This window comes from Chrysochloris asiatica, unplaced genomic scaffold (genome assembly GCF_000296735.1).
Source record: "Chrysochloris asiatica unplaced genomic scaffold, ChrAsi1.0 scaffold00036, whole genome shotgun sequence".
NCBI lineage: Eukaryota > Metazoa > Chordata > Mammalia > Afrosoricida > Chrysochloridae > Chrysochloris > Chrysochloris asiatica.
The window spans coordinates 7,766,542-7,794,129 of NW_006408554.1; the positions used below are offsets into that span (position 1 = coordinate 7,766,542).

Genomic DNA, 27,588 nt, shown 5'->3' on the forward strand with positions numbered 1-27,588 from the left:
AGATGATCTCTAAATTCAGGTGGGATATATTCAAGGTCATATTTTGGCTCTTGTGGACTTGCTTTCATTTTCTTCAGCTTCAGTTTGAATTTGCAAATGATCAATTGATGGTCTATTCCATAATCTGCCCCTGGCCTTGGTTTGGCTGATGATATGGAGCTTTTCCACGGTCTGTTTCCACAGATGTAGTCAATTTGATTTCTGTGTATTCCATCTGGTGAGGTCCATGTGTGTAATCATCTCTTATGCTGTCTAAAGTAGGTATTTGAAGTGAATAAATCAATATTTGTTCATTTAATTCATTAAATGAGGTAATTACAGTACAGATTACATAGGGTTGTTGTACAGAATGAAAGACTTTATATATGTGGTGCTGGTGGTGTGCCTGCATAGGGTTCCAGAGGCTGTAAATCTTTACGGGAGCAGAAAACCTCATCTTTCTCCTATGGAACGGTTGGTAGTTTTGAACTGCTGACCTTGAGGTTACCAGCCTGTCTCGTAACTACTATGCTATAGTTCCTGTTACATGGTTTGAATTATCCATTATCTAGTCCTTTGAGTTTTAATCAGTGTTCAAGTAATTTTATTCATCTTAATGGCCCAATATTTTTCTATAAATGATAAAGGTTGATGATATAGAAAGAAATATAGGAGTCCACTTAAAAACTGAGTAAATCTGTTTATAGTAGCTTTCTCCTGTGAACAAAGACGTAGTTATTTGATACAATGGTATTTTGTACAATACTCAGCAATAATGACTGGTTTTCAGTAAATATATGTTAAAAAAGTGAAGGAAGGAATAGATGAATGATGGTAATAATTATGAGGTATTTGCCAAGAACTTCACAAATATCCCATTTAAACCTGATAGCAAACATATGTACTTATTAGTGTTATATGCATTTTGCAGAGGTACAAATTGATGTTTTGAGAGTTGGATAACTTGCCCAAAGCTTCAGTCCATAGGATCCAGAATAGGAAACTGACTTTAGGGGCAAGCTCTTAGTCAATATACTTAACTAACTGATCCTTCTTATTGAATGGTCTGAGAGTAATACTTCACAAAAAGGATCTAAGTAGCTTGCTTTTCAGTTTTTGCTGTTGATGTATCTTTTCCCCCTGCTTATAATATACACTTTGTTAACTCATTTGACTTTTCTCATCCTCCTCCCCCCATACACCATCATTATATTTTGTGATGTTGCTGGAGACTGTTGAAGAATGCAGATCTGTTTTCTCTGCTTCAAAATAACACCAAATAATAGGCTTTTATAGTACCTTTGCTTGCTTGCTATAATTCCTCCCCCTCTTTTGCTATTTATTCTCACTTTGAGCTATTATGGAAATATACTTAATATTTCCATGTAATTTTGATAGTTTTTGGGTGTAGCTTGGGTACAGATAAACATAAAACTACAAGCAAACAAACCTACCCATCGACCTGTTGCTAGTGAATTGATTTTGAGTTCTAGTTACTCTATAGGACAGGGTAGAACTGCCTCCATAGAGTTTCCTATGTCTGAGGCCGAAACGCATGAACTGTCCACTACACTGCAATTCCTAGACGTCTAGGGGAATCATGGCATTTCAGAAGATGGAATGTGAGTTTTCAGAGATACATTTAAAGAGCAGTAGATAAACAGGGCGTCATAAGCATGCCAAGTATTAAAGGGCACAGATGGAATAGTAACTGTTATCCTTGAGTACAGATGTTTTTTACTCTCCCTTACTTTTTAAACCAAGTCAACTCTTTCATTTAGCAAGTTTATTTATAGGTTAGTAATTTTATTCTGAATAATTGAGATCTGCCCTCTTCTTAAAAGAAAGCATCTTCCTGATTACCTTAGCATCTTTATTTCATAGAACTTTAAATATCTTTGAAAATAGCATACTGGAGTATTAATGACCAACTCCAGGAATCATTCTCTCAACTAAACTAGCCGATAACATCACTTTAATGGAAACACTTATAATTTTTAATGATCTCTATCACTTTGCAATTGATCTCTATTCTTTAGGATGAATTCAACATTGATAATTAGAAAACAGATTATATTCTGGCTATATCTGATGGAAACATCGATACAGAGGACAAAGTCCGAACACTTCTGAACTTTGAAGCTTTAAGGACAGGGTTTAGAGAAGAATCTTAGTTAGAATGTGGTTATCCTCTTATTTGCCAAGAAAGGGTTGAAAGGGGATTGAGGATTTACCCCGTGGGAAGAATTCAGGCAGGAAGCCTGGGCACAAGGCTCTGCTCTCTGTATTTGATGTCTACTCTCTATCGCCACTTCCTAGCTTTCTGCAGCAAGACCATTTCAGATTTGTTTAAAGACAGAAATCATAATTATACACAATTCACATTCCACTTCTGCCGGGGTGAGTGTGGCTTTCTGATATACATTGATTTACCCTCTCTGAAGTTTTATAGCATTTGTAATCGAGTCCACATGACATTACACTTAATTGTACAAAATATTGAATTTGATAACCTTCATAGTTGGAGTCCTGGCATGGCACTGTGGGTTAATGCCCTGGACAGCAAAGTTGGGTTGAGCCTCAAGGTTGGTTCAAGTTCACCAGCTACTCCTTGGAAACCCTATATGGGGTCTCTGTGGCTCAGAATTGGCTTGACAGCACTTAGCAACAACAACAAATAGTTGGTTAAACATTTTTATTTTAAGAGAGAGTCAGTACATTTTTTTAAAAATGTTTGGTGCAAGATACTTGAACACCAACAATTTAAACTACATGTCACAGAGGACATTAAAGTTTTCTTCTATGATAAATGTGTCTGTATTGATCCATGAAGCATGCTATATTAATTTTATATTCATATTATGATGGAGTGATTTATTATAAAATGTATTATCTAGTGGTTCTAATATTGCTATAACACAGTTAACCAGAAGTGGGTGACTTTAAAGAATTGAAACTTATTTTTTCATGGTTCTGGAGGCTAAAAGTTCACATCAAGCTATGGCTGTGCTGATTCTTTCTCTGTTGGTAGCCCCAAGTGTTTCTTGGAGCTCCTCATCTATCATCTGCCTTCCCAGCATGTGCGCATCTCTGTGTCTAACCTGCTCCTTTCATAAATCAGAAGTGATTAGATTTAATACAAACCTTACATTGGTCTGGGGAGTGTGGTGGTACTGTAGGATAAACATTGGACTGCTAACCACAAGGTCAGTGGTTCTTATCCACCAGACGCTCTGTGGGAAAAAACATGAGGTTTCTGCTTCCACAAACATTTGCAGCCTTGGAAGTTCTGTGAGTTGGAACTGACTCGATGGTACTTAACAACAATAACATTAGCCTAGCCTCACTCATAGCATTATGGAAAGAGATTACATTAGATTATATTACAGCCATACACATAGGAGTGAGAATTTTAACATATATTTTGGAGGGACACAATTTAACCCATAGCGTATAGAGGTATAAGGACTGAACTAAGACATTCAGGTGCTCAAATATATGTATTGAATTGAATTAAATTCTAATCAGGTTACTGATAATCATATATGTTCCAATATTAGCATAATTATGAGTAGGTTTCTCATTTGTACCACAGAAAGAATATCTTCATCTTCTTAGTTTATCAAGTCCTTTGCAGGTAAAGATCAAAGCATTTTTTCTGGAGAATTTTATCACCACAAAAGTCTACTTTGCTCATTTGTTTTCACTCATAATGTAAAAGTCATAAATGGTATTCACATTTTCCAATTTTTCAGGTGGAGCGGATTCCTTCTTTGTGCCATTGCAATGTTTCTTGTGATATTCCCAATGTTTGCTTTTCCAAAAAAGCTTCCACCTCGGCAAAGGAAAAAGAAAAAGAAAAAATATTCCGTTGATGTGGCTAGTGATGATGATGATGTTCTGAAAGAGAAGTCAAACAATAGCGAACAGTTGGACAAAAAAGTGTCCTCTATAGGATTTGGAAAGAATGTCAGAGGTAACGTATATCTTTTAAATAAATATGGTGCCTAGTTCTTGAGATCAGTGCTACTCAAAACATGGTTCTAACTGTGGTCAATGGCAATATAAGTACCAAAATGGAGAGTAAGGGATGAGAAACGTTTGCAGGTATTTGGCAAAGTAATTTCATGTCTGTTGAATCTAATAATAGTAACAATAAAGTTGGCATATATTTACTATGTTCTTTATAAAAGTCATTTTCTAAGATGCTGTCTTTAATGCATTTTACGTAAGTCTCAGTACCTGATAGAACTGAAACAACAACAACAACAAATCCTCCTTAATCACAAATAGTTTGAGAAGCACTGATTTAACTCATAAAGATAAAGATGTTTATGCATATCAGTTTTTGGAATGAGAGATGTCTGATTTTTAAAATATTTATAGTTTTGTATAATGGGTAGTTTCTGTGAGTGGATTCGATAGTTCTATCTGATGCTTACATAAGTGTAAAACCTTCTGCTAACAAGGAAGGCTTGTTCAACAGTGCCTCTATAGAATGTTTGTGAGTGGCCAAGAGAGAAAGGTAGCCAAATATGGGTGTCCTAAAATCAAAGTAAACCTCTAGTGATTGTCCACTTTTTTCATTTCTATTTCTCTTAAATGTAATCATTTTATTTAAACTAGACCAGGAAATATCAAACCTAAAGAATTTAAATGATTCTTAATCAAGCACTCTTTGTACAGAGTCCAGTCTAACATCTGAGTGGTAATAAATAAGTCCCTTTTATCCAAGAAATCTACAGTGCTTCACTTCCATCAGTTTTAGCTATATTTCTTAAATTCCCTGAATTGATATTTTATGTAAATTATGAAGTATAATATATTTTAAGTGCTTATATCAGTCAGGGTTGTTTTAAATTAAAATAGTAAGGCCTAGAACTAGGTTACTAGTATATTGTAAACCAGTCCCTGCAGCCTAAAAACAATAATGATCAGATTAGACCAGTCTTGAAAATTTTATTCATTCAAAGCAAGTGCATGCCATTTCATTGAAAATGCTTCTTCATACTTAGTTTTAGGTTTGGCTTCTGCATGGCCCCAATTATTTTTGATCATCTGTACTTTGGGAACTACCAAGATGACTTCTAATCCTCTAATTACTCAGACTTCTGTGTAACATTGTGACCTGAGCTCCTACAATAGAGGCCAGCCCATTCATTGTTTTTTTCCTTAAAAAAATCTATTATTGTAAAAATTATTTATTTATGTATGTATGCATGTATATTGCATATTATTTGCCATTTAAGCCATTTTTAAGTATACAATTCAGTGGCAATAATTACATTCACCATATTATACAGTCTTTAACACTATTTATAGCCAAAATTTTTTCATCATTCCAAACAAAAACTTGGTACTTCTTAAGCAGTAACTCCCAGGGTTGACTCCCTTCAGCCCTGGTAATCTCTGATCTACTTTCTTTGTAGAACTTAGTGGCCCATCATCATTCATGGGTGGTATTATGGACCATTATGACTATCAAAAAGAAGCTCTGGTAGCGTAGTGGTTACGAATCGGGCTGCGAACCTTAAGGTCAGCGGTTCGAAACTACCAGCCGCTCCGCGGGAGAAAGATGAGGCTTTCTACTCCCGTAAGGATTTACACCCTCGGAAACCCTGTACAGGGTCGCTATGGGTCGGAACCGACTCGACGGCACTTAACAACAACAACATGACTATCAAAGGAGAGATTGTTTTTACAATTCAATTGAGAACAAGGTTCATGTGAATGATTTTAAAGCCCAGGAATAGACATAAAGTCTTAATTTTTTTCAGAATATAAAGTCCACACAAGAGGAGAGATAAAGAAAGACATTGTTGTGTTGTTAAGTGCCGTGGAGTTGGTTGCAACTCATAGCAATCCTGTGTAGGGTTTCTGAGGAGTGGCTGGTGAATTTGAACTGCCAAACTTGCAATTCAAACCAACCTTGAGGTCAAGTGCTTATCCTATAGCACCACACCAAGACTCTAAAGAAAGACATAGATAAAATAAAATTGTATATTTTATAGTCTGGAGAAGATGACATTAATGTAGCTATATAATCCATTGTGGAGGAGAGAAAAGGGGAAGAAGTTTGACATCAAATACCAACTGCACAGACAAGTGCTGATAGGAAAAAACTTTTCTTTTTGGTTTGTTTTTGAAGGAGTCTGTATTGTCTGTCCATGCTTTCAATGCCTCACCCATATTCTAGGGCCTTTCTGCTTCCATGTTGGAGGCCTCCAAACTGCTACCATTTCATCTTTTGCATGACCACTTTCTCCAAAGCCTTGGTAAACTATTTGGTTCCTGCTGGAGGCAGGCTTCAAGTGCCAAGGGATAATCACCCTTGGTGTCCTGTCCTTAGGTCCCTGGGTGGAGCAAATGGTCTGCACTTAAGCACTAACCCAAAGTGACACCACTGAAGAAAACCTGGTGATGTGCTTCTATAAGTATTATAACCAAGAAAACCCTTCGGTGCAGTTCTACTCTGTATGTAAAATATGGAATTGCCCTGAGTTGGAAACTGGACAGCAATGGATTATTTGTTTCTTTTTGGCCTCCTCTCTAGAGTGCCTGGATAGATCAAATGGTTTATGTGCTTGGCTGCTAATTTGCTAATTGAAAAGTTAGTGGTTCAAGTCCATCTAGAGGCACCTCAGAAGAAAGCCTGACAAGCTGTTTCTGAAAGCTCAATCTTTGAAAATTCTCTGGAGCAATTTTACCCTGATGCACATGTTGTTGTTGTTAAGTGCCATCAAGTCGGTTCTGACCCATAGCGACCCTGGATAGAGTTTCCAAGGAGCAGCTGGTGAGCTTGAACCACCAACCTTACGGTTCAAACAGCTTTGCAGTCTGGTGCATTAACCCACAGATGCACATGGGTCACAACAAATCAGAGTTGACTCCATAGTAACCAGTTTGGCCTCCTTTCTACCCCAGCAGTCATAAGCAGTGACTGCTAACCAGCAGAGGCCCCTTTCCTCTCAGGTCCTTTGGAGGTTGCTCTCTTTCCCCATGCATCAGGTTCATACTTCCCACACACTCTTCCTGCTTTTCCCAAATGAACTATGTGAACTTGAATCCTTATCTCAAGGTCAGCTTGGGGAGGACCCCGTATTTAGACATGCACATTCAAAACTGATAAATGGTGTCACAGACTTTACAAATACTTATCAAAATTTTATATATATATATAAAGGTAGATCGATAGATATACTATTTTATTAGATACCTTACTACTAAGGGGTTCTCTTCTGTGTTCACTGTGATGGTTCAAGAAATTATAAAAGAAGAAAAAAGAGTCTTTTCAATAGTGATGGGTAGTTGATTTATACAGTCTGTTTCTAGTCTGATTTTATTTTCAGTATTTCTGATAGGCTCTCAGCCTTTATACCCTAAGCCTTAATTATGGTGACTAATCTTAGCCCAGCAGTCCTGATCAGGACCCAGAACTGACTCAATTTACACTGGATTCTCTAATTGTATCTGTGGCTTAGGCATTGAGCTGCTAACTCCAAGGACAGAAATTCAAACCCAACAGCCGCTTCACAGGAGAAAGATGAGTTTGTCTGCAGTCTTAAAGGTTTACAGTCTTGGAAGCCCGATACAGCGTTGTTATGAGTTGTAATCGACTTGATTACAGGAGGTTTCGTTTTGGCTTACTCATTGGAAATACCTGTGTTTTTCAACAATAACAAAGGTGATTATACCCAGACACCACCAGGTAGAATACACAGGAATCAAATCCACTACTCTGGTAGTTCAAAACTACCAGTCTTTCTGTTGGAGAAAGATGAAGCTTTCTCCTCCAGAAAAGATTTACAGCCTCAGAAACCCTATACGGGGTGGCTATGAGTCAGAACCAACCCTCAGTACATAACCACCAACAACCACATCTGTGCAAAGAGATGCTGGAGAGGCTCAATATCATCAGTCAGAAGAAGGCCTCAGGCTGACTGCTGAACAGATTGTCAATTGCTCCAATGCAAGTTCAAGTTGAAGCTGAAGAAAATGAAAACAAGTCCACAGGAGTCATCTCATGAATATATATCCCACCTGAATTTAAAGACTTTCTCAAGACTAGGTTTGATGCACTGAACACTAGTAACTGAAGACCAGATAATTGTGGGATAACATTAAGTACATCATCATGAAGAAAGCAAAAAGTCATTAAAAAGTCAGGAAAGAAAGAGAAGACCATACTGGATCTTAGAAGAGACTCAGACTTGCTCTGGAATTTCTCTAAAGAAGCTAAAGTGAATGGACAAAATGAAGTTGTTTTTTTAAAAAGTTGAGTAGAAGATTTCCAAGGGAAGCTTGGGAACACAAAGTAAAGTATTATAATGAAACATGCAAAGATCTGGAGTTAGAAAACCAAGAGGAGAATACACTTAGCATTTTTCATACTGAAAGAACTGAAAAAAAATTCTAGCCTTAACTTGCAGTGTTGAAGAATTCTATGGGCAAATTTGTAAATGACACAGGAAGCATTAAAGAAGATGTAGAGAATGTACTCAGTCACAGTACCGAGAAAATTGGTTAACGTTTAACCATTTCAGGCAGGTAGCATATGATCAAGAAATGATGGTATTGAGGGAAGAATTCCAAGTTACACTGAAGGCACTGTTGAAAACAAGGCTCCAGGGATTGATGAAATATCAATTGAGATGTTTCAACCAACTGGCACAATGCTAAAAGTGCTATTGCATCTGTGCCATGAAATTCAGAAGACAGTTACCTGGCCAGTCAAATAGAAAAGATCCATTTGTGTGTCCGTTCCAAAGACAGATGTCCATTCTGTCCATCTGACAGAATGTAGAATCACATTGGAATGAGGACTGTCATTGATGATGTCATATGTGTCTGGGCTGAAAGCAGAGAATAACAGAAAGATGTTTGCCTGTGTTCTGTTGACTATGCAAAGGTATTTGACTGTATGGATCATGACAAACTATGGATAACATTGAAATGAATAGATATTCCAAAACACTTAATTGTGCTCATGCATGACTTATACATAGATCAAGAAGCAGTTATTTGAACAAAACAAAGGGATACTGGAGAATTTAAAAGCAGGAAAGGTGTGCATCAGGGTTATATTCTTTCACCATATTTATTCAGTCTGTATACTGAGCAAATATTCTGAGAAGCTGGATGAAATGAAGGAGAAGATGACATCAGGATTGGAGGAATATATTAACAACCTGTGATGTGCAGATGACACAGTAATCTGAAAGTAATGTGGACTTGGAGCATTTGCTGATGATCAAAAACTACACCCTCTTCTCACTTATCAACATGGTTAAGTCCAAAAGACCAGGTTGTTGTTATTGTTGTTAGGTACCATCAAGTTGGTATTGACTCACAGCAATCCTATGCACAACAGAACAAAACACTGCCTGGTCCTGGGCCAACCTTGCAGTTGTTGCCATGCTTGTGCCCACTGATGTTGCCATTTTGCCAATCCATCTCGCTGGGGGTCTTCCTCTTTTTCTCTGACCCTCTACCTTACCAAACATGATATCTTTCTCCAGCAGCTGGTCCCTCCTGACATTTTGTCCAAAGTATGAGAGGTCAGTTTATCATATGAAAATTGGCATTATTCAAAAAGGGAGGATTACCACATCAGTTCACAAAAAAAGAGGAAGACTACATCATTACATCTGACCAATGGACTGGAAGAGATCCATGTTTGTGCCCATTCCAAAGAGAAGTGACCCAATGGAAGCAGAAATTGTTGGACAATATCATTAACATCCCATGCTAGTGAAGTTTACTAAATGTAAATAAAAACAGCTGCAACCGTACATTAACAGAGAACTTCCAGAGGTTGAAGCCAGATTCAGAAGAGGACATGGAATGAAGAATAGCGTTGCTGATGTCAGATGGATCTTAGCTGAAAGAGAGAATACCAGAAAGATGTTTATCTGTGCTTTATTGACTACACAAAGGCTTTAGATTTGTGGATCATGAAAAGCTATGGACAACATTATGAAGTATGAGTATTCTCGAACACTTAATTGTGCTCATGAGGAACATAGACCAAGAGGCAGTTGTTCGAACAGAACAAGAGAATTAAAATTAGGAAAGGTGTGTGCCAGGATTGCATTCTTTCACCATACTTATTCAATCTGTATGCTGAACAAATAATCCAAGAAGCTGGATCATATGAAGAAGAATGTGGCATCAGGATTGGAGGAAGACTCATTAACTACCTGTGCTATGCAGATTTTATAAGCTTACTTGCTGAAAGAGGATTTAAAATACTTTCTTACCATTGTTTTAAAAGCTTAAATAAAAGATACACATACTAAAAGGAATGGGGGAAAAAAAAAGTCTTTGTTGGTTACTGGGGTGGGGAAGGGTGGGGACGGGTGGAAGGAGGGGATGGTAGCAGATAGACACATCACAGTTTGGGTGTTGGAGGAGGGTAATTCACAAGAAGAGGAAGAGGGATGGAAGAACAAGGTAGATAGGGGAACACTGAGTCAGATTTGCATGGGCTAAATGGGACAGAGGTAAATAAAAGAAAAAGAAAAAAATCTTACTGATGAAGATCAAAGACCACAGCCTTAAATATGGGTTGCATATCAATGTAAAGAAAACAAAAATCTTCCAAAGTGGATTAATAAATAACATCAAGACAAATGACGAAAAGATTGATACTGTCATCGACTTCATTTTTCTTGGATCAACCATCAACTATTATGGAAGTAGCAGTTGAAAGATAGAACAATATATTGCATTAGGCAAATCTGTTGCACAAGACTTATTTAAAGTGTTCAAGAGCAAAGATATCAGTTGGAGGACTAAGGTGCACCTGACCCAAGCTATGGTATTTTCAGTAGCCTCATATGCGTATGAAAGTTGGGCAGTGAATAAAGAAGACCAAAAAAGAATTGATGCATTTGAGTTATGGTGTTGGAGGAGAATACTGAAAGTACTGTGGATTGCCAAAAGAACAAATCAATCTGTGCTGAAAGAAGTGTGCTTGAAAGAAAGGAGCCAGAGTGCTCCTTGGAGGCCAGGATGGTCAGACTTTGTCTCTCATACTTCAGACTTATTATCAGGAGGGACCAGTCACTAGAGAAGGATATCATGTTTGATAAAGTGGAGGATCAGAGAAAAAGAGGAAGATCCCCAATGAGATGGATTGGCACAGTGGTAGTAGTGATGGGCTTAGGTGTAGCAACAATTATGAGGTTGGCTCAGGACCAGGCAGTGTTTCATTCTGTTGTGTGTAGGGTCACTATGAGTCGGTACTGACTTGATGGCACCTAACAATAACAACAAACATCGTTATATAAGTGGCAAATTATATCTTTTGCATAACTTGCAAATTACATTATTACACAACAGTAAAATTAACATCATTATATAATTGTCAAAGCATTGGGAAGGAATCATGGCCCGACACCTCAACATTCATTACTGCCCAAGAGACATCCTTAATACACAAGATAGCAGAAATTTTACTATTGTCATTAGTGCAAAATGTCAGTTAGTGAGCGGGTCAATAAGTGAAGGGCAGGTGTATAGTTTCTTATGTGGATTCCAGATTACAGCTCAATATACAGAAGATAAATCCTCACAACTAGATCAATAAGCAACTTTAGGATAAATAGAAAATTAACGTTTTCAAGGATCTCCTTGTACTGGATTCACAATCGGTACCTATGGAAACAGCAAGTAAGAAATCAAACAACAGGGTGCATTGGGAGTTTTGTATGGGCAAAAGTCTCCTTAAGGTGTTAAAAAGCAAAGATATCACGTTGTGTACTAAGGTACGACTGACCTAAGCCACGATATTTTCTTCCTTTTTAAAGTTTTTATTGTGAAGTGAGTGAAGGTTTACAGAGCAGATCATCGGTTTACATCCAACGCATCATACACTTCATTTCATCTCATTGATGACTGCAATGTAACATCACTTCACTTATCCCACTTCCTCCCAGTGTTTCCTGTTTCCATCTCTCCTTCTTTTTGTCTTTATATCATATTTGAAATTGCATGCCAATATTAGCTCTTTCAGAGAGAAGAAGGGGAGATAGCTAACATAGTAGTTTCTACATCCTGGAAAAGAAAATATTTTGGACTGTACCCAATGGTACTCTTTTGGAAACTTTTGCTGAAGGGTAAACATTATATATTCCATTCTCCCCCTCTACGTTTTAATGACAAACATTAGGAAAATTGATTCAGTGTTTTCAGACTCTTATTATAAATTATGCAGAAACGAGGCTGTTTTAAAGCACCACACAGGGCAAAGTGGGCTGCTCAGTGTGTCTGCTCCTTCCCATAAAGTACAATTACATAAAATCTTACAAATAGAAATAAACATGTAAAATATTTAAATGGCTCAACCTTCCTAGAGTTTGAAGACCAACATTTTAAAGTCCAAACTTAATTGAATATCTTTCTAAATACTTCCCAAAAGAAAATTTCTAGTGTCAAGTTAACCATAAGAATAATTTTATTTTGGGTTGTGTATGTTTATTTTTAATCTTTAAAGCTAAAATGCTTGATATTATTAATTAGCATAAAGTAGAACAGATTTTTCTCTGCTGGACTTTTGATGTCTGTGGTAGAGTGCAGTGCATTTATGTTGTTGTTAAGTGCTGTCAAGTTGGTTCTGACTCATTGCAACCCTGTATAGGGTTTCCAAGGAATAACTGGTGGGTCTGAGCCGCCAATCTTGTAATTCAAACCAACTTTGCTGTCCAGTGCTTATCCTACAGCTCCAAACCTGGACTAAATATTTTGAGGTGGTGAACTGGCTTAAAGAATCCACTAAAAGTTACAGAATTTTATTTAATTCAATGAGTATTTACTCTATAGAAATGCAGTATTCCATATTTAGCAGATATGAACAGGGGTGAACTGTGGTCTCTTGTCAGCCTGTAGTCCACTAAGGGAAACAGGACACTACAAATGAAAATATATTAATGTCCTTTTTCTAAAGGAGTAACAGATCCAATCAATGGTGCAGATGTTCCGAGGGATATGAAAGAACATCTAGTTGAAGTATCAGGAAAGATTTCATAGAGTAGATGAGATGTTCAAGATGAACCTAGAACAATGGTGAGAATTTCAGTAGGTAGAAGGAGCATGGAAGAGAGTATTGTGTGTAGAGGGAGCAGGGTGAGCAAAGGCAGGAAGGGAGGATTGTATAGACGTATTGAAAAATAACAAACCAGTGCTTTGGGGTTGGTGACTTGGATGTAGGTGTCAGAGGCCTGGAAGATAAATCTGGGAAGGAAAAGTAGGACTCTCTCATGAGGACTCGAGTTCTAGCCTTTCACTGAATGTTTTCTTAGTAGACAGTGGTGGGGAGTTTTGAGCAGGCCTTTGTCAGCATGTAGTTAGGTAAATTAGAGAGGAGAAAGACTGGAGGTGAATTGGGGCTCTACTTTGTAGTCTAGGGACATAGCCCAAGTGAGAAGATAGTTTCCACTTGCAGAGAAGGAAAGGACAAAACCCTTCCTTTCTGTGGTCCCTTTGCGTCTAGCCTTGTTCTGCTTTCAACTGAAAGGAACCTGTGAGATGCCACATTCTTCTCACAGCTTCCCTGGCCTTTCATCTCATTCATGGGAAAGTCTCAGGGTCACATGATCTAACCCCTTTGTCTCCTCTAGCCCATCTCCTTACAGCCAACTTGTTTATTTGGTGCCGAACATATTGGTCTAATCCCTGGTCTTCAGATGTTGCAGACATGCTCTTGGCTTCCCCAGGCATCCATTCCCTCAATTCTTTCTGCTCATGACTCACACCGTCCCTGTTTTAGTGAAGTCTTCCTTTGCCACTCGACTTAAAAATCTCAACCTTCTTTCCAAAGCTTCCTGTCTTTCTTTCCCTCTTTCCTTCTCTACTCAGTCCTCTCACTACTGAAAATACTATCTATTTTGCTTATTTACCTTACTCTCTTACTCCGCACTGTGAAAGTTTTCTCGACTTTCCGGTGATATAGGAACTCTCTGCACCTCTTTCTTGCCCTTCCTTAGAATATGATGCCTCCATTTTAATTCTTAATATTTTACATTGTGCCTATTTTCCTTTCTGCCGTCCTTTATAATTTTTCATGTATGTATCCTGAGTTCATAAGGAGCTCTGGTAGCATAGTGGTTAGGAGTCGGGCTGCCAACTGCAAGGTCAGCAGTTCGAAACTACCAGCAGTTCCATGGGAGAAAGATGAGGCATTATGCTCCCGTAAAGATTTACAGCCTCGGAAACCCTGTGCAGGGTCACTATGAGTTGGAACCTACTCCACGGTACTTAACAACAGCAACAAATCCTGAGTTCGTAGTTTGGTAGAAGTTGCTTAGTAAAGGTATTTGTGAAAGAGAAAGGAAAAGAAAAGGAAGGAAAGACGACCTCCTAAGATGGATATTATCAGCCATCTAATCTATACAGGTGCATCAAAAAGCCTCAAAGACCCCACATACATCTTTTCATGGTTATAGACCATAACACTATCTTAATTTTTCAATTAATTTTCCACAAACTTTTTGAAGTCCCTCATATTTCAATAATTAGAATGGTTTTTAAGAACCAATCTGGTCCTTTTATAAAATTGTTAGGTACTGCTAATTTTAATATAAAATTGGAATTTGAGGGAAGTGTCCATTCAGCAAGTAGATAAAAGTCACTTAAATGATGAAAGTCAAACACTGCCAGTTTTTAATAAAGCATAGGAAAGCCCTATTCACACCAAGCACAAAAGCCCAACAACAACTTAGAGCAGTACAAGGCATTCAGTTAAATCCTCACCTGTTTAAAAAAAAAAAAAATGAAATAGAAAGAAGGGATGAGGCTAATCTTGGTCATAAAAGTATCAGAAACCTCCTGGAGTAAATGAGAGCTGGTAAGTATGAGAGAGAAATGTCCATGTCTTTGAATTGCTCTGAATCAATTCCCCAAATTTGCTTTTAGACTAGTTCCTTAAAATAGGCATTATTTCTTGTATGATTCCCTGGTGATGCAGTGGGGGGGAAAAAAAAAAAATCAGAGTACAGGATCATTGCTCTATAAATGCTTGGGATTTTTATTGATAAGATGTAAAATAGGTGATGTGTAAAACAATGCAGGGTGTCTTTCAAAGCACCTGGGTAGAACCCAAGACTTCCTCCCTGAGGGGGCAGGAACGGTCTCTGGAAGGTGGATAGGGGCAGTGGTATGAAGAACAGCAAAGGGAACACTTTAGAGAATGATCATATGATATGATGTAGTTGAATGAGGCCATGGTTGGGCATCTGGAAAAGAGCAAGTGATCTGTCAATGACATTAATGCCTCTTTTAAAAGTAACTTCTAAGTAGAATCTATTTCATATTATGTTGTTCTTGTTGTTGTTATGTGCCGTGGAGTCAGTTCCGACTCATAGTGACCCTGTACAGGGTTTCTGAGACTATAAATCTTTACGGGAGTAGAAAGCCTCCTCTTTCTCCCGTGGAACAGCTGGTAGTTTCGAACTGCTGACCTTGCGGCCCGCAGCCCGATTCGTAACCACTACGCTACCAGAGCTCCTTATAGTGTCTTGAATTTTAGTACTTTGCATTTAATTGTATTCCTATTTTATGACTGTCCAAGTCATTTGCAGACTCCTGGTGTGGCACTGTAGGATCAGCACTGGATTGCGAACCACAAGATCGGCAGTTCAAACCCACCAGCTGCTCTGTAAAAAACCAGTACAGAGTTACTATGAGTCCAAACTGACTTGACAGCACTTAGCTACAGCAACAAGGCATTTGCTGATTTTAGTATTAACTTGACCTTTTAATTAAATTTATAATAGGTCTTAGCACTAAATTATAAAAAAATATAATCACTATCATTCTTTCATCATCTCTCATCATACTTTTTACTGCATCTTTGATTTTACAACGACGCCACTATAAATAGCTTACCTATTAAGAAACTTACCTAAATATATTCCTCTGTATAAAAATTTAGGTATTTGGTTGCAAATTATGGATTTAACATGAATTCCTGGGTGGCACAAATGGCTTAGCACTTGACTACTAACTGAAAAGTTGATGATTCTGGAAGCTATGTCACCAGTATTTTAAATACCAGCAGGTTTCAGATGAGCTTCCAGACTAAGGTAGACTAGGAAGAAGGAGAGACAGACTATTTCTGAATACTTAGTCACTGAAAACCTTATGAATCGCAGTGGAACACTGTCAGATAGAATCAGAATATTGCATATTGAAACATGATGAAAAACACCAGCATGGGGTCTTCATAACTTGGAGTCAATTCCATGGCAAAGGTGTCTTTTGGTTTGGTTCCTAATTTACTTTTTTCCACTTTGTGTTTTTGAAATTGCTTTGCATTTGCATGAAAGTTTCAGAAATATCACATCAAATTATGTGTACCAACTTGACAGCAACAAAAAAAACACACCCTGTTGCCATTGTCTAAAATCTGATTCATTGATACATGTATCCCCGTGCAACCATGTAGACTGCTCCATAGGGTTTTCTTGGTTGTAATCTTAACGGAAGCAGATTGCTAGGACTTTCTTCTAGGGTACCACTGTGTGAGTATAAACTGTAAACTTTTAGGTTAGTAATTAAGGAGAAACTGCCTAGGGAAACAAAAAGCCATGACAACTAAATGTATCATGTGATCCTAGACTAGCTCTTGGACCCATAAAAGACAGTATTGTGATAACTGGCAAATTTGGAATAGGCCCAGTGGTTTACATAGGACCACTGGATCAGTGTGAATTTCTTGGTTTTGATGGCTGTTTTGTTGTGCATGGATTGCTATGAATTGGAGCTAACACTTAACAACTACACCAAAAACAACAATGAGCCTAGAAAACCAGGTAGCCCACATGATGTATGAAGCACTTCCTCTGCTATGGGTAGCCTCAGCGTTGGGCTGGTGACATATGAACTCAGAAGTACATTTTTCCCAGGAAAGTGATAGTTGGGTGAGGTGAGAACAGTAATGGAAGATTGTACTACAGTGATTTTACCTATATAGTGAAATACAACAACAACAGTGAAATATGAGGATTTAACAGAGAATGTCATTCTGTGTTATTTACTCGGTTCTGATTCATATCTATCCTGTATAGAGTTCAGAGAGTGGTTGATGGATTTGAACTATTCATCTTGAGGCAACCAGTCTAGTGTTTATCCTACCTTACCACACAATAGCATTGTTTTAATCAATGAGAAAATACGATAATTTACTTGACACAGTTTTTGAAATAGGAGTCAAATGTAGAGTTCTGCTTCTAAAAACATTTTTGCACAGGTATAATTTTAGACACCTCAGTTTCTTTATCTTAGTTGAAAATGAAAAACCAAAGTCTGTTTAATAAAGGGAATTGTTTCTAATCAGTCCTCAGATTTTGTTCTGTTTTTATTCATTTGTGGCAAATATTGCTGAATGGCTATTTCCAGTTCATTTCAAAAAAACAATCAACTTTCTTTTCTTTTCCATCCATTGTTTATAACATTCATTTGTCATTTTTGTCATTTTGTAGACCTACCAAGAGCAGCTGTCAGGATCTTAAGCAACATGACATTCCTTTTTGTGAGTTTGTCATACACAGCTGAGAGTGCCATTGTAACCGCTTTCATTACCTTCATTCCCAAGTTCATCGAGTCCCAGTTTGGTATCCCTGCTTCCAATGCCAGCATCTACACTGGTAAGGCACTGCCGTAGAGCTACTTGGAAACATGATCCTTTTTGACCACTAAGCTGAAATGGAATGAGTGAAGACAAAGTTAAATCTAACCTCTATGTGTTACATAAATTCATTAATAGTACATTTGTAGCAGTAAATTAGGAGGAGGAATCCTTAAATGTTTTCACACTATATTATCCTGTGAGATTTTTTTACCAACTGTGTTTTTGAAAGTAGAAACTTTTGCATATTTGTTTCTTTATGGTTCTTTGTTTAAATAAATAAAGCAAATAGGAAATGACATTCAAATGAAAATCTGAATAACTCTTTTCATGGGTTAATATTAAAATGGTTTGAAATGTTACATTTGAAAAAGTTAATTTGAAATAAAGATCAGGCCGTGTCCCAAGGATTTCCCCATGATAACTGTGAAAAATGTAGTGGAATCAGGGGAAATACTTCAATTTAGAAAGGGAATTCATTACTTTTGTTCTAAAAGGTGTTTATGTGTATATGTGTGTATTAAAACAGATGTTTAAAAATGTTTGGTACATGTTACCAAAGTACTCATAATATACAAATTTTCTTTTAGAAAATTGGGCCCACACAAATGCAGAAACATTAATTCTTAGATATTTGTGGAATTTTCAGTGTACAATGTCATATAATATTGAATATAATTCCTTAGTGGCTTCAAACATGGTTTCTTCTTAAAGGCCTTATATATTAATAAGTGTTTTTAAATATTTAAGAGGAGATTTGCACCTTTTCAGATGACTAAGCCTTCTAGAATTCCATATTCAAACATATAAAGCTTGAATCATTTGACAACTAACATGCACAATTATATCATTGGTGAAAAGAGAAGCTAATGTGAAATTTTAGGATAATTGCTTGGTTCTCTATTTCATTTTGCATATCAAAAGACACACAGTTGGGTTGTGGGTCCATGAGAACAAATATTTTTATAAAAGAATATGTGTGGCCTATTAATAAGTGCAATCTGAAAAATGCTTTTCTCTGTATTGATTTCAAAAATAGGCTTTCCGTATATTAAGGTAAAAATTCCATATTATTTTACAGTTTAGTGTCTAATTTAACTTACGCTAGCACTAACACCCAGGATTGGGCAGTGTTTCGTTCTGCTATGCATATATATGGTCGCTATGGGTCAGTACCAACTCGATGGCATCTACCAACAACAACAACAAAAGCACCTTGTTGAGAGTCCTGGTTTATTGCTGAAGAATAAGCACCAGAGTGGTGCTTAACCACAAGGTCAACAGTTCAAATTCACTAGTCTCTCCTTGGAAACCCTATACAGGGTGGCCTTGAGTCTGAAATGACTCGGTGACACTTACCAACAACAACAAAGCATCTTGTTGAGCAGCAATTCTTGGATTTGGGAAAATGGGTTGTCTTGTGGCTGAATTTGATGCAATACAGCTATTAAATACAGAATAGTCTCAAACTATTCCCAAATTATGTTTCAACATTTAAATGATGTTACTGGAAATATAAGTTTATAGTCAAATGAACTTGGAATTTGTGCTTTTATGGTATTATAAAGTTATTCATGGCTTTTCATGACTTTTAGTATGACAATGTGCATTGTGAAATTCCCAGGAGAAGATTCAGAATATACTCTTCTCCAAACTTGTTAAACTACAAAACTTAACATGAATTTTTGAATGTCTCTCTTGTGAACAGAAAACTCTGCTAGCAAGACCACTCTGTGTGCCCTTGTTCCAGTCAGAACAGATCATCCCATTTCCCACCATTGAGCCCTTTTGGCTACTGTGAGTCCCAAAAGAATGCTTACATAGGGAGGAATTGAAGGCATATAGAATGAGTATTGCCCAAAGCCATCTCTTAACTGCTAATAGAAACTGAGGCTAGATAAATAACTCCTTTGGAAAAACCAAGTAAAGGCTGTAGCTAGACTTGGAATGTTTGATTTCAGACGCCCACAGTAGTGTGGTCACAGCAGTAGTCACTTGACGGTGTGTGTGTGTGTGTGTGTGCATGCTTAATTCACAGAATTGATTCATCTCATGTTCCTACATTAGAAATAAAGGAGCACTATTCTAAAAATGCCAATTCCATTCTGGTTTGGTCAACAGCAATATTTATTATTATTATTATTGTCAATAAAATATAGGCAGTGTTTGTCCACCGTGTTCTGCTAAAAGACTTCTATTCTCAGCTCATATTCTTTTCATTTCCTTTATAGTTGTTGTTGGAGTCCTGGTATGGTGTTGTGGGTTAATGCACTGGACTGCAAAGTCAGTTTGAACTGCAAGGTCGGTGGTACAAGCTTGCCATCCACTCTTCAGAAACCCTATACAGGGTCACTGTGGGTTGGAACCAACTTAATGGCACTTAAAAACAACAACAAAGTTGTTGTTAAGTGCCGTGGACTCATTTCTAACTCATAGTGACCCACCCTGTATAGGGTTTCCAAGGAGTGGTTGGTAGATTTGAACCAACAACCTGTGGTTAGCAGTCTAGTGCTGATCCTTGTTGTTGTTGTTATGTGCCATGGAGTCAGTTCCGACTCATAGTGACCCTGTACAGGGTTTCTGAGGCTGTAAATCTTTACCGGAGCAGAAAGCCTTGTCTTTCTCCAGCAGAACAGCTGGTAGTTTCGAACTGTTGACCTTGAGGTTCACAGCCAAATTCGTAATCACTGTGCTACAAGAGTTCCTTAGTGCTGATCCTTAGATAATAAATAATAATAGTAAAGAGATATTCAGATTGATTAAGATTGATTATTACAGTAAGAAGATTAAAGAAGGATGGTTATTCCTTTTAAAACACCCTCTGGCTCTTTGTATTTTTATCAATTTAATGCTTGTTACTTGCTGAGCAGAGTTTTTATTCTCTCAAAAAATAAAAACAAGAAACCTAGTTTCCAGTGACCCCATGCGTGTCATCCATAAGGTTTTCAATTGGCTGACATTTTGGAACTAGATCACTTGTGAGAAACCTTTGCGTAGATTTGAATCTCCAATCTTATGGTTAGCAGGAGAGCACATTAACCATTTGCACTATTCCTGGACTCCTTTATTCTCCTAAGAGCTTATTTTAGAGCTTTTGTTTTCTGGTGTCCCTTTCTAGGCATATAGAATGAAATGGAAAATTAAGACACATATCTGAAAAATAGTTTTGAAATAGCTTTTCCTTTTTACAAAGTTTTCAAGTTAAAATTCTTTTAAAGAAATTAGAAAAAATTTTTAGATAAAGACCTTAACCCTCTATGTTGTTGTTGTTAGGTGCCATCGAGGTGATACCGACTCATAGCGACCCTATGTACAACAGAATGAAACACTGCCTGGTCCTGGGCTAACCTCACAATTGGTGTCACGTTTGAGCCCGTTGATGTTGCCACTTTGCCAATCCATCTTGCTGGGGGTCTTCCTCTTTTTCTCTGACCCTCCTCCTTACCAAACATGATATCCTTCTCTAGAGATTGGTCCCTTCTGACAATAAGTCTGAAGTATAAGAGACGAAGTTTGGCCATCCTGACCTCCAAGGAGTATTCTGGCTGCACTTTTTCCAACACAGATCTGTTGGTTCTTTTGGCAGTCCATGGAACTTTCAATATTCTCCTCCCACACCATAACTCAAAAGCATCAATTCTTCTACAGTCTTCTTTATTCACTGTCCAGCTTTCGCATGCATATGAGGTTATTGAAAATATCATGGCTTAGGTCAGGTGCACTTTAGTCCTCATGCTGACATCTTGGCTCTTCAATACTTTAAAAAGGTCTTATGCAGCAGATTTGCCTAATGCAATACGTTGTTAGATTGCTTGACTGCTGCTTCCATGTGTATTGATAGTTGATCCAAGAATAATGAAGTCCTTGACAACTTGCATCTTTTCTCATTGATAAGGATGTTGTTTATTGGTTCACTGGTTAGGATTTTTTGTTTTCTTTACATTGAGATGCAGTCTATACTGAAGGCTGTGCTCTTTGATCTTCATCAGTAAATATTTTAAGTCCTCTTCACTTTCAGCAAGCAAGGTTGTATCATCTGCATATTGCAGGTGGTTAGTGAGTCTTCCTCCAATTCTGATGCCACATTTTTCTTCATATAACCCGGCTTCTCAGATTATTTGATCTGCATACATGTTGAATAAGTATGGTGAAAGAATACAACCCTGTTGCACAACTTTCTTAATTTTAAACCATTCAGTGTTCCCATGTTCTGTTCGAACAACTGCCTCTTGGTCTGGTACAGATTCCACATGAGCACAATTAAGTGTTCAGGAATACTCATACTTTGCAATGTTGTTCATAGCTTGTCGTGAGTCACACAGCCGAAAGCCTTTGCATAGTCAATAAGCACAGGTAAACATCTTTCTGGTATTCTCTGCTTTCAGTCAAGATCCATCAGACATCAGCAATGATATATCCCTCATTTTACATCCTCTTCTGAATCCAGCTTGACCCTCTGGAAGTTCTCTGTCAATGTATGCTTGCAGCCATTTCTGTATTACCTTTAGCAAAACTTTACTCACATGTGATATCAAAAAGACTGTCCAATGATTTCTGCATTCTTTTGGGTCACCTCTCTTTGGAATGAGCACAAAAGCAATAGGCTATTGTCACATTAGGTGGTATTGTAGAAAATACTTTGTGTTGTAGAGTCTGTAATAACTGAACTTAAGAGAATTTATTCTGAAAAAAAAAATTTATATCCAGATGTAGGAAGATACTAACCAGTTTACACATGTGAGAACTGATGACTTGAACTAAGATTTTATCAGACATTTTATATATATATATATATATATATATATATATATATATAGAGAGAGAGAGTTTGTAATACAAAGACATTATTATATAGTCATTTGCTTGGATAATTTTTTATTGTGGCCATAAGTCTGGTGGGTGAGCAATGGGGGAAGGTTTTCAGTGGGGCTACAGAATTTACAATCATAATGTAAGAATCCTTACAATGTAGACTTTTCAGAACAGGTCATAAAAATGTCAAAGCTGATGGAAGACATTCTTTGAGGATGGAATTGGTAATAAGAATTCACACCAACATCTTCTTTAGAAATTGCTTACTCAAGTGAAACCTCTTGGTTGTCTAGGAAACTTATATAAAGAGTCCACAGTTCAAGGTTTATATGTTTTTTTCCTGAGACGTTATTTCTATATCCTTATCATGAAAGGAATATTTAAGACCACTTTACATCAGTGTATCTGTGTTAAAAACCCTCTTTCTTGGCAGTGCCTTCCTTCCACATCCTGGCTTGACTAAAGAGAAAACATCCCCTTATTTATGGCTTCTAGCAATTAACATACTCAGATAACAGGAGCTAGTCAGGAGAACAAGCATTTAGTCCCAGGCAGGCAGTTGGATAGAAATAACAGTTTAATTCAGCAAAAACTGAGTAAGTTTGATCATGTAGTTTTAGTCAAAAAAGGCTTTATGAATTTCTCCTTTACACTAGTAGAGACGAAGTACCATGCACTCAGCAAGAGACAGGCCTCTGTTCCTTTGCTCAGATGCTCATTGATCACCAGTTCTGTGCAAGGTATTGTGTGGGCAGTTCTGTGTGTGGAAGGGGTGTTTGAGTCTGTGTTTGAGTCTATTGAAAGACTCAAACCAGGACCTCAAGCTGCTTACAGATGGAAGAGAAGAGAAAACTTAAGAAATAAAGGTAGAAAAGCTTTTAAATGGATTAACAAATGATTTGACTTGTGGAGCTTATTTCAGCTGGTGGAGTAGTGTTTGAGGTGAGTTTTATGGAGGAAATGGGTTTAACCAGGCTTTTAAGGAAAAATAGAATTTGTGGATTAGGAGTTTAGAGAAAAGGTGTTTATTTCTTGTGGAGGATGAGCTTGAGCAAAGGCAAGGTAGCAGGAATGGATAAGGTTTATTCTGGCAAAAAGAGCAATTCATTCCCTTGGATGGAAATGAAGAGGTGTGCAGCAAACAGGAGGATGGAGTTACTGCTTTCTGGTGCTGGGAGTGGATTGAAAGGCTGCAGCGCTGAGTGGCTCACACTATTCTTACAGAGTAGGTAATGCAGTGTCACCTTACCAATATAGCTTACCCCTTCCTCAGAGCTCTGGCTTTCCCAAATCTGTTCAAAGGTGGTATATCTCTTTGTTCACATTACACACTTCTTGATGCAGATGACTTACAAGACATTATTGAATGTTCCCAGGACCTATCCACACCACATTTACTGATAACTAAATTTAACTAAATTTAAGATATCAGTTTACTGATAACTAAATTTAAGTCCCAAGAAATGAAACACAAACTGTGATTCATAGGGAGGAATGCTACACACCAAAAGAACACTTTGAGTTTTCTATGTATACAAACAGAAACCTGGGCAATACGTGTGGATATAGCTATTAAGTGTGTGTAATAATGGTGCTTGGAACATAAAGTTGGATCAGTCTGAGTTTATTGGGATGGGCCCACTAAGCACAGATTCTTCATTAGTGTTTCAGCTCCAGAGGTTAGAAAAGGATCTAATAATTGATTCTGTTGGTTCACTGAAGCATGGATTAAGCAATGGCCTATAGTAAATCAAGTTGAAATGCCAGATCTGTCTTGGTACTAATGTAAGGGCAAAATGGTGTCACTTAAGCAACAAAGACAAAGTGGGTGTGGTTTCCCTAATGGACAAGAGAATCAAAGCAGTAATTAGAATTATCTTTGGGACGAGACGTTAGAAAAACTCAATATTATCAGCCAAAACAAGGCAAGGGGCAGACTGAGGATCAGACCATCAATTGCACATATACAAGTTTAGGCTGAAGTTGAAGAAAATTAAAACAAATCCACAAGAGCCAAACTATGACCTTGAACATATCCCATCTGAACTTAGAGACCATCTCAAGAACATATTTGATACTTTAGACACTGATGACTGAAGATCAGAAGAATTATGGGATGACATCAAGAACATCATACAGGAAGAAAGCAAAAGGTCTTTAAGATAAGAAAGAAGAACTAAAACAAAATGGATGTCAGAAGAGACTCTGAAACTTGCTTTTGGTTTCATAGAGGTACCAAAACAAATGAATGAAATGAGAGGTAAAAGAGCTGAATAGAAAATTTCAAAGGTCAGCTCGAGAAGACAAAACCAAGTATTAACCTGGAGTTGGAAAGTCAAAAAGGAAGAACATGCTCAGCATTTCTCAAGCTGAAAGAACTGAAGAAAAATTCATGCTTCAAGTTGCAATCCATATTGATGGATTCAATGGGCAAAATACTGATACAGGAAGAATCAAAAGAAGGTGGAAGTGATACATACAATCACTGTACCAAAGAGAATTGATTGATGCGCAACCATTTCAAGAAGATCCATATGATCAAGAACCTATGATACAGAAGGAAGAAGTACAAGTTGCACTGAAGGCATTGGCAAAAATCAAGGATCCAAGAATTGATGGAATACGTATTGAAATCTTTCAACAAACTGATTTATCATCTATGTCAAGAAATTTGAAAGACAGCTTCCTTACCAGCTGCTTGGAAAAGACCCATATTTCTATCCATTCCAAAGAAAGTGACCAACAGAATGTGTCTAACAATATAATATACAAGTTAATTTTTGCTGACAATAATTTAAAAACGGTTGCAACCATACACTGACAGGGAGCTGCTAGAAATTCAAGCTGGATTCAGAAGAGAATGTAAAATGAGGGATATCATTGCTGACATCAGGTGGAACTTAGCTGAAAGCATAAAATACCAGAAAGATGTCTATTTGTGCTTTTTTGATTATGCAAAGGCATTAGACTGCATAGAACAAAACAAACTATGGATAACATGGCAAAGAATGACCAATGCTTAAGTGCGCTCTTGGGGAAACTGCGTAAACCAAGAGGCAATCATTCAAACAGAATCAGGGGTATTGAATTGTTTAAAATCAATAAAGGTGTGTGCTAGAGTTGCATCCTTTCACCATACTTATTCATTCTGCATGAGGAGCGGCTGTTGGATTTGAATCACTGGCTTTGTGGTTCAAACTAACCTTGCTGTCCAGTGCATTATCCTGCAGTGCCACACTAGGCTACTAGGACTTTTTAAATGGCAAAAAAAAGCTCTTTGTCTTTTAGGTGGAGAGTTATTTGTCACACTGAATTATATTTGTTTTTCTTAAATGTGAATTAGAACTTTTGTAGGTTACAGTGACCAATAAGTCAGGATACTCACAATTTATTTTTTATGAATCAAGGAATTAAAGAACCATTTCAGTGCCTACCATGTGGCTGTTATTAGCCCATGCACTGATAGAAATTAATTGCTAGAGAAGACTCACAAGATGCAGAATGACAGTGATTGTACATCTACATTTACTGCAGGTCCAGGAGACTGTGTGTCCCAGCATTACAGTGAAGACAATCACTGCAGCCACTGGCTGTCTTATAGCAGGGGTTGGGAGAGGTAGGATCTAATTTGCCTCTTGGATCAGGCATCTCTGATATGTGTGTTGGAATACTCAGGAATGAGGGAGACCAAAATGGAGTCTCAGCGTCAGTTTTATTATTTTAAATATATTTTTTTCTATTTTGAAAGTTTTTTCTATTTTTTTATGTTTTGCTGGTCACAGGTTTCTACTAGGTAAACCAGCTCACCAGAGGTCTTATGAAAGCAAATCTCATGCTCAGTTTTATCAAAAACAATACCGACAAGGTGATACAAGCTACCTGAAACTCCTTGTACCCTTGGTTACAGAGCAACCCTATTAATCGATATATTGTGTGCCTTGCCCAGGATCAGTGCCGTGCAAGTATACAGGATAGCTCAGGGTAGCTCCATGCCTGCACAAATGATCTTCAGAGTTGTTTCCAGCACTACAGTGTGATATGAGATGGCCAGTATCTTTGCCTTCATCCTACTAACTCACTGTATGACTGGGTATATTAGGGGTTTTTGTATTTTTTTTTTAATCAGTAAGACTCAATTATCTACTTTAGGAAACAGTAGAGCTGTTGACTCATTGACTGGAATGAGGTCTATGATTTTTTTTTTTATCTCCTACTGTTCATAGATGAAATAATTTCCCAAGACCATATGTATCAAATTAACATTTTTAAGTCGTATTCCCCATAGAGTATATAATTGTTTTGCAAGGGGACCAGCTGATAACCAATTTATCACTGTGATATTTTTAGTAATGTTCCTGGCCATGACCAGCATCAACATTATTTAGTTTTTTATTGCTGTGGGCAGCCTAATGCAGAGCAGAGACCTCTCTTTGAAAACAGGTCTGTCACTTAACTACAGATGTATTCTTTCAGCCAAGCCACTAACTACTCGAAGTCTCAATTTCTCAATGTAAAATGTGAGTGATCCGGCTACTAAAAGCTAAGTGAGATAATGATATTTCAAAATAAATGGTGTATGGTTTTAGTTGTTGTTAAGTATTGTCAAGTCAGTTCCTATTCATAGCAATATTGTATAGGATTTCCAAACAGTGGCTGGTGGGTTTGAACTTCCAACCTTGTGGTTAACAGTCCAGTACTAATCCTACAGTGCCACACCAGGTCTCAATTGTATATGGTTGTTGCTGTTGAGTGCTTCTAAGTCAGTTCCTACTCATAGCAACCCTGTATAGGGTTTCCAAGGAGCGGCTGGTGAGTTTGAACCACTAACCTTGTGGTACAAACTGATCTTGCAGTCCAGTGCTTTATCCCACAGTGTATCCCAAGTAGTACCCTGTAACAATTAATTTTCTCCTATGACATTGTGTTACATTTAAATCATTATTACTAAGTCTTGTTAGGTTTTCTGTTGTAAAACACACTTTGTACTGGTCTAACTTAGAGCAGTTTCTCTGCTATTCATAAGGTTTTCAGTGACTAAATATTCAGAAGTAGTTCATCACTCCTTCTTCCTAGTCTGTCTTCATCTGGACAGGTCAAGAAATCAAACGATGCATTGCATTAGGCAAATCTGCTGCACAAAACCTTTTTAAAGTATTGAAGAGCAAAGATGT

At 37.5% G+C, this 27,588-nt stretch overlaps 1 protein-coding gene across 1 annotated transcript in view; it reads left to right on the forward strand.

Annotated features, from left to right (window-relative positions):
* SLCO5A1 (solute carrier organic anion transporter family, member 5A1) overlaps positions 1-27,588 on the forward strand; it is a 215,815-nt gene that overhangs the window by 100,307 nt on the left and 87,920 nt on the right. Inside the window, exons 3-4 of the mRNA XM_006860073.1 lie at positions 3,735-3,955; positions 17,460-17,624. Of these exons, the coding sequence (XP_006860135.1) occupies positions 3,735-3,955; positions 17,460-17,624 (386 nt within the window). The remainder of the gene's footprint in view (positions 1-3,734; positions 3,956-17,459; positions 17,625-27,588) is intronic.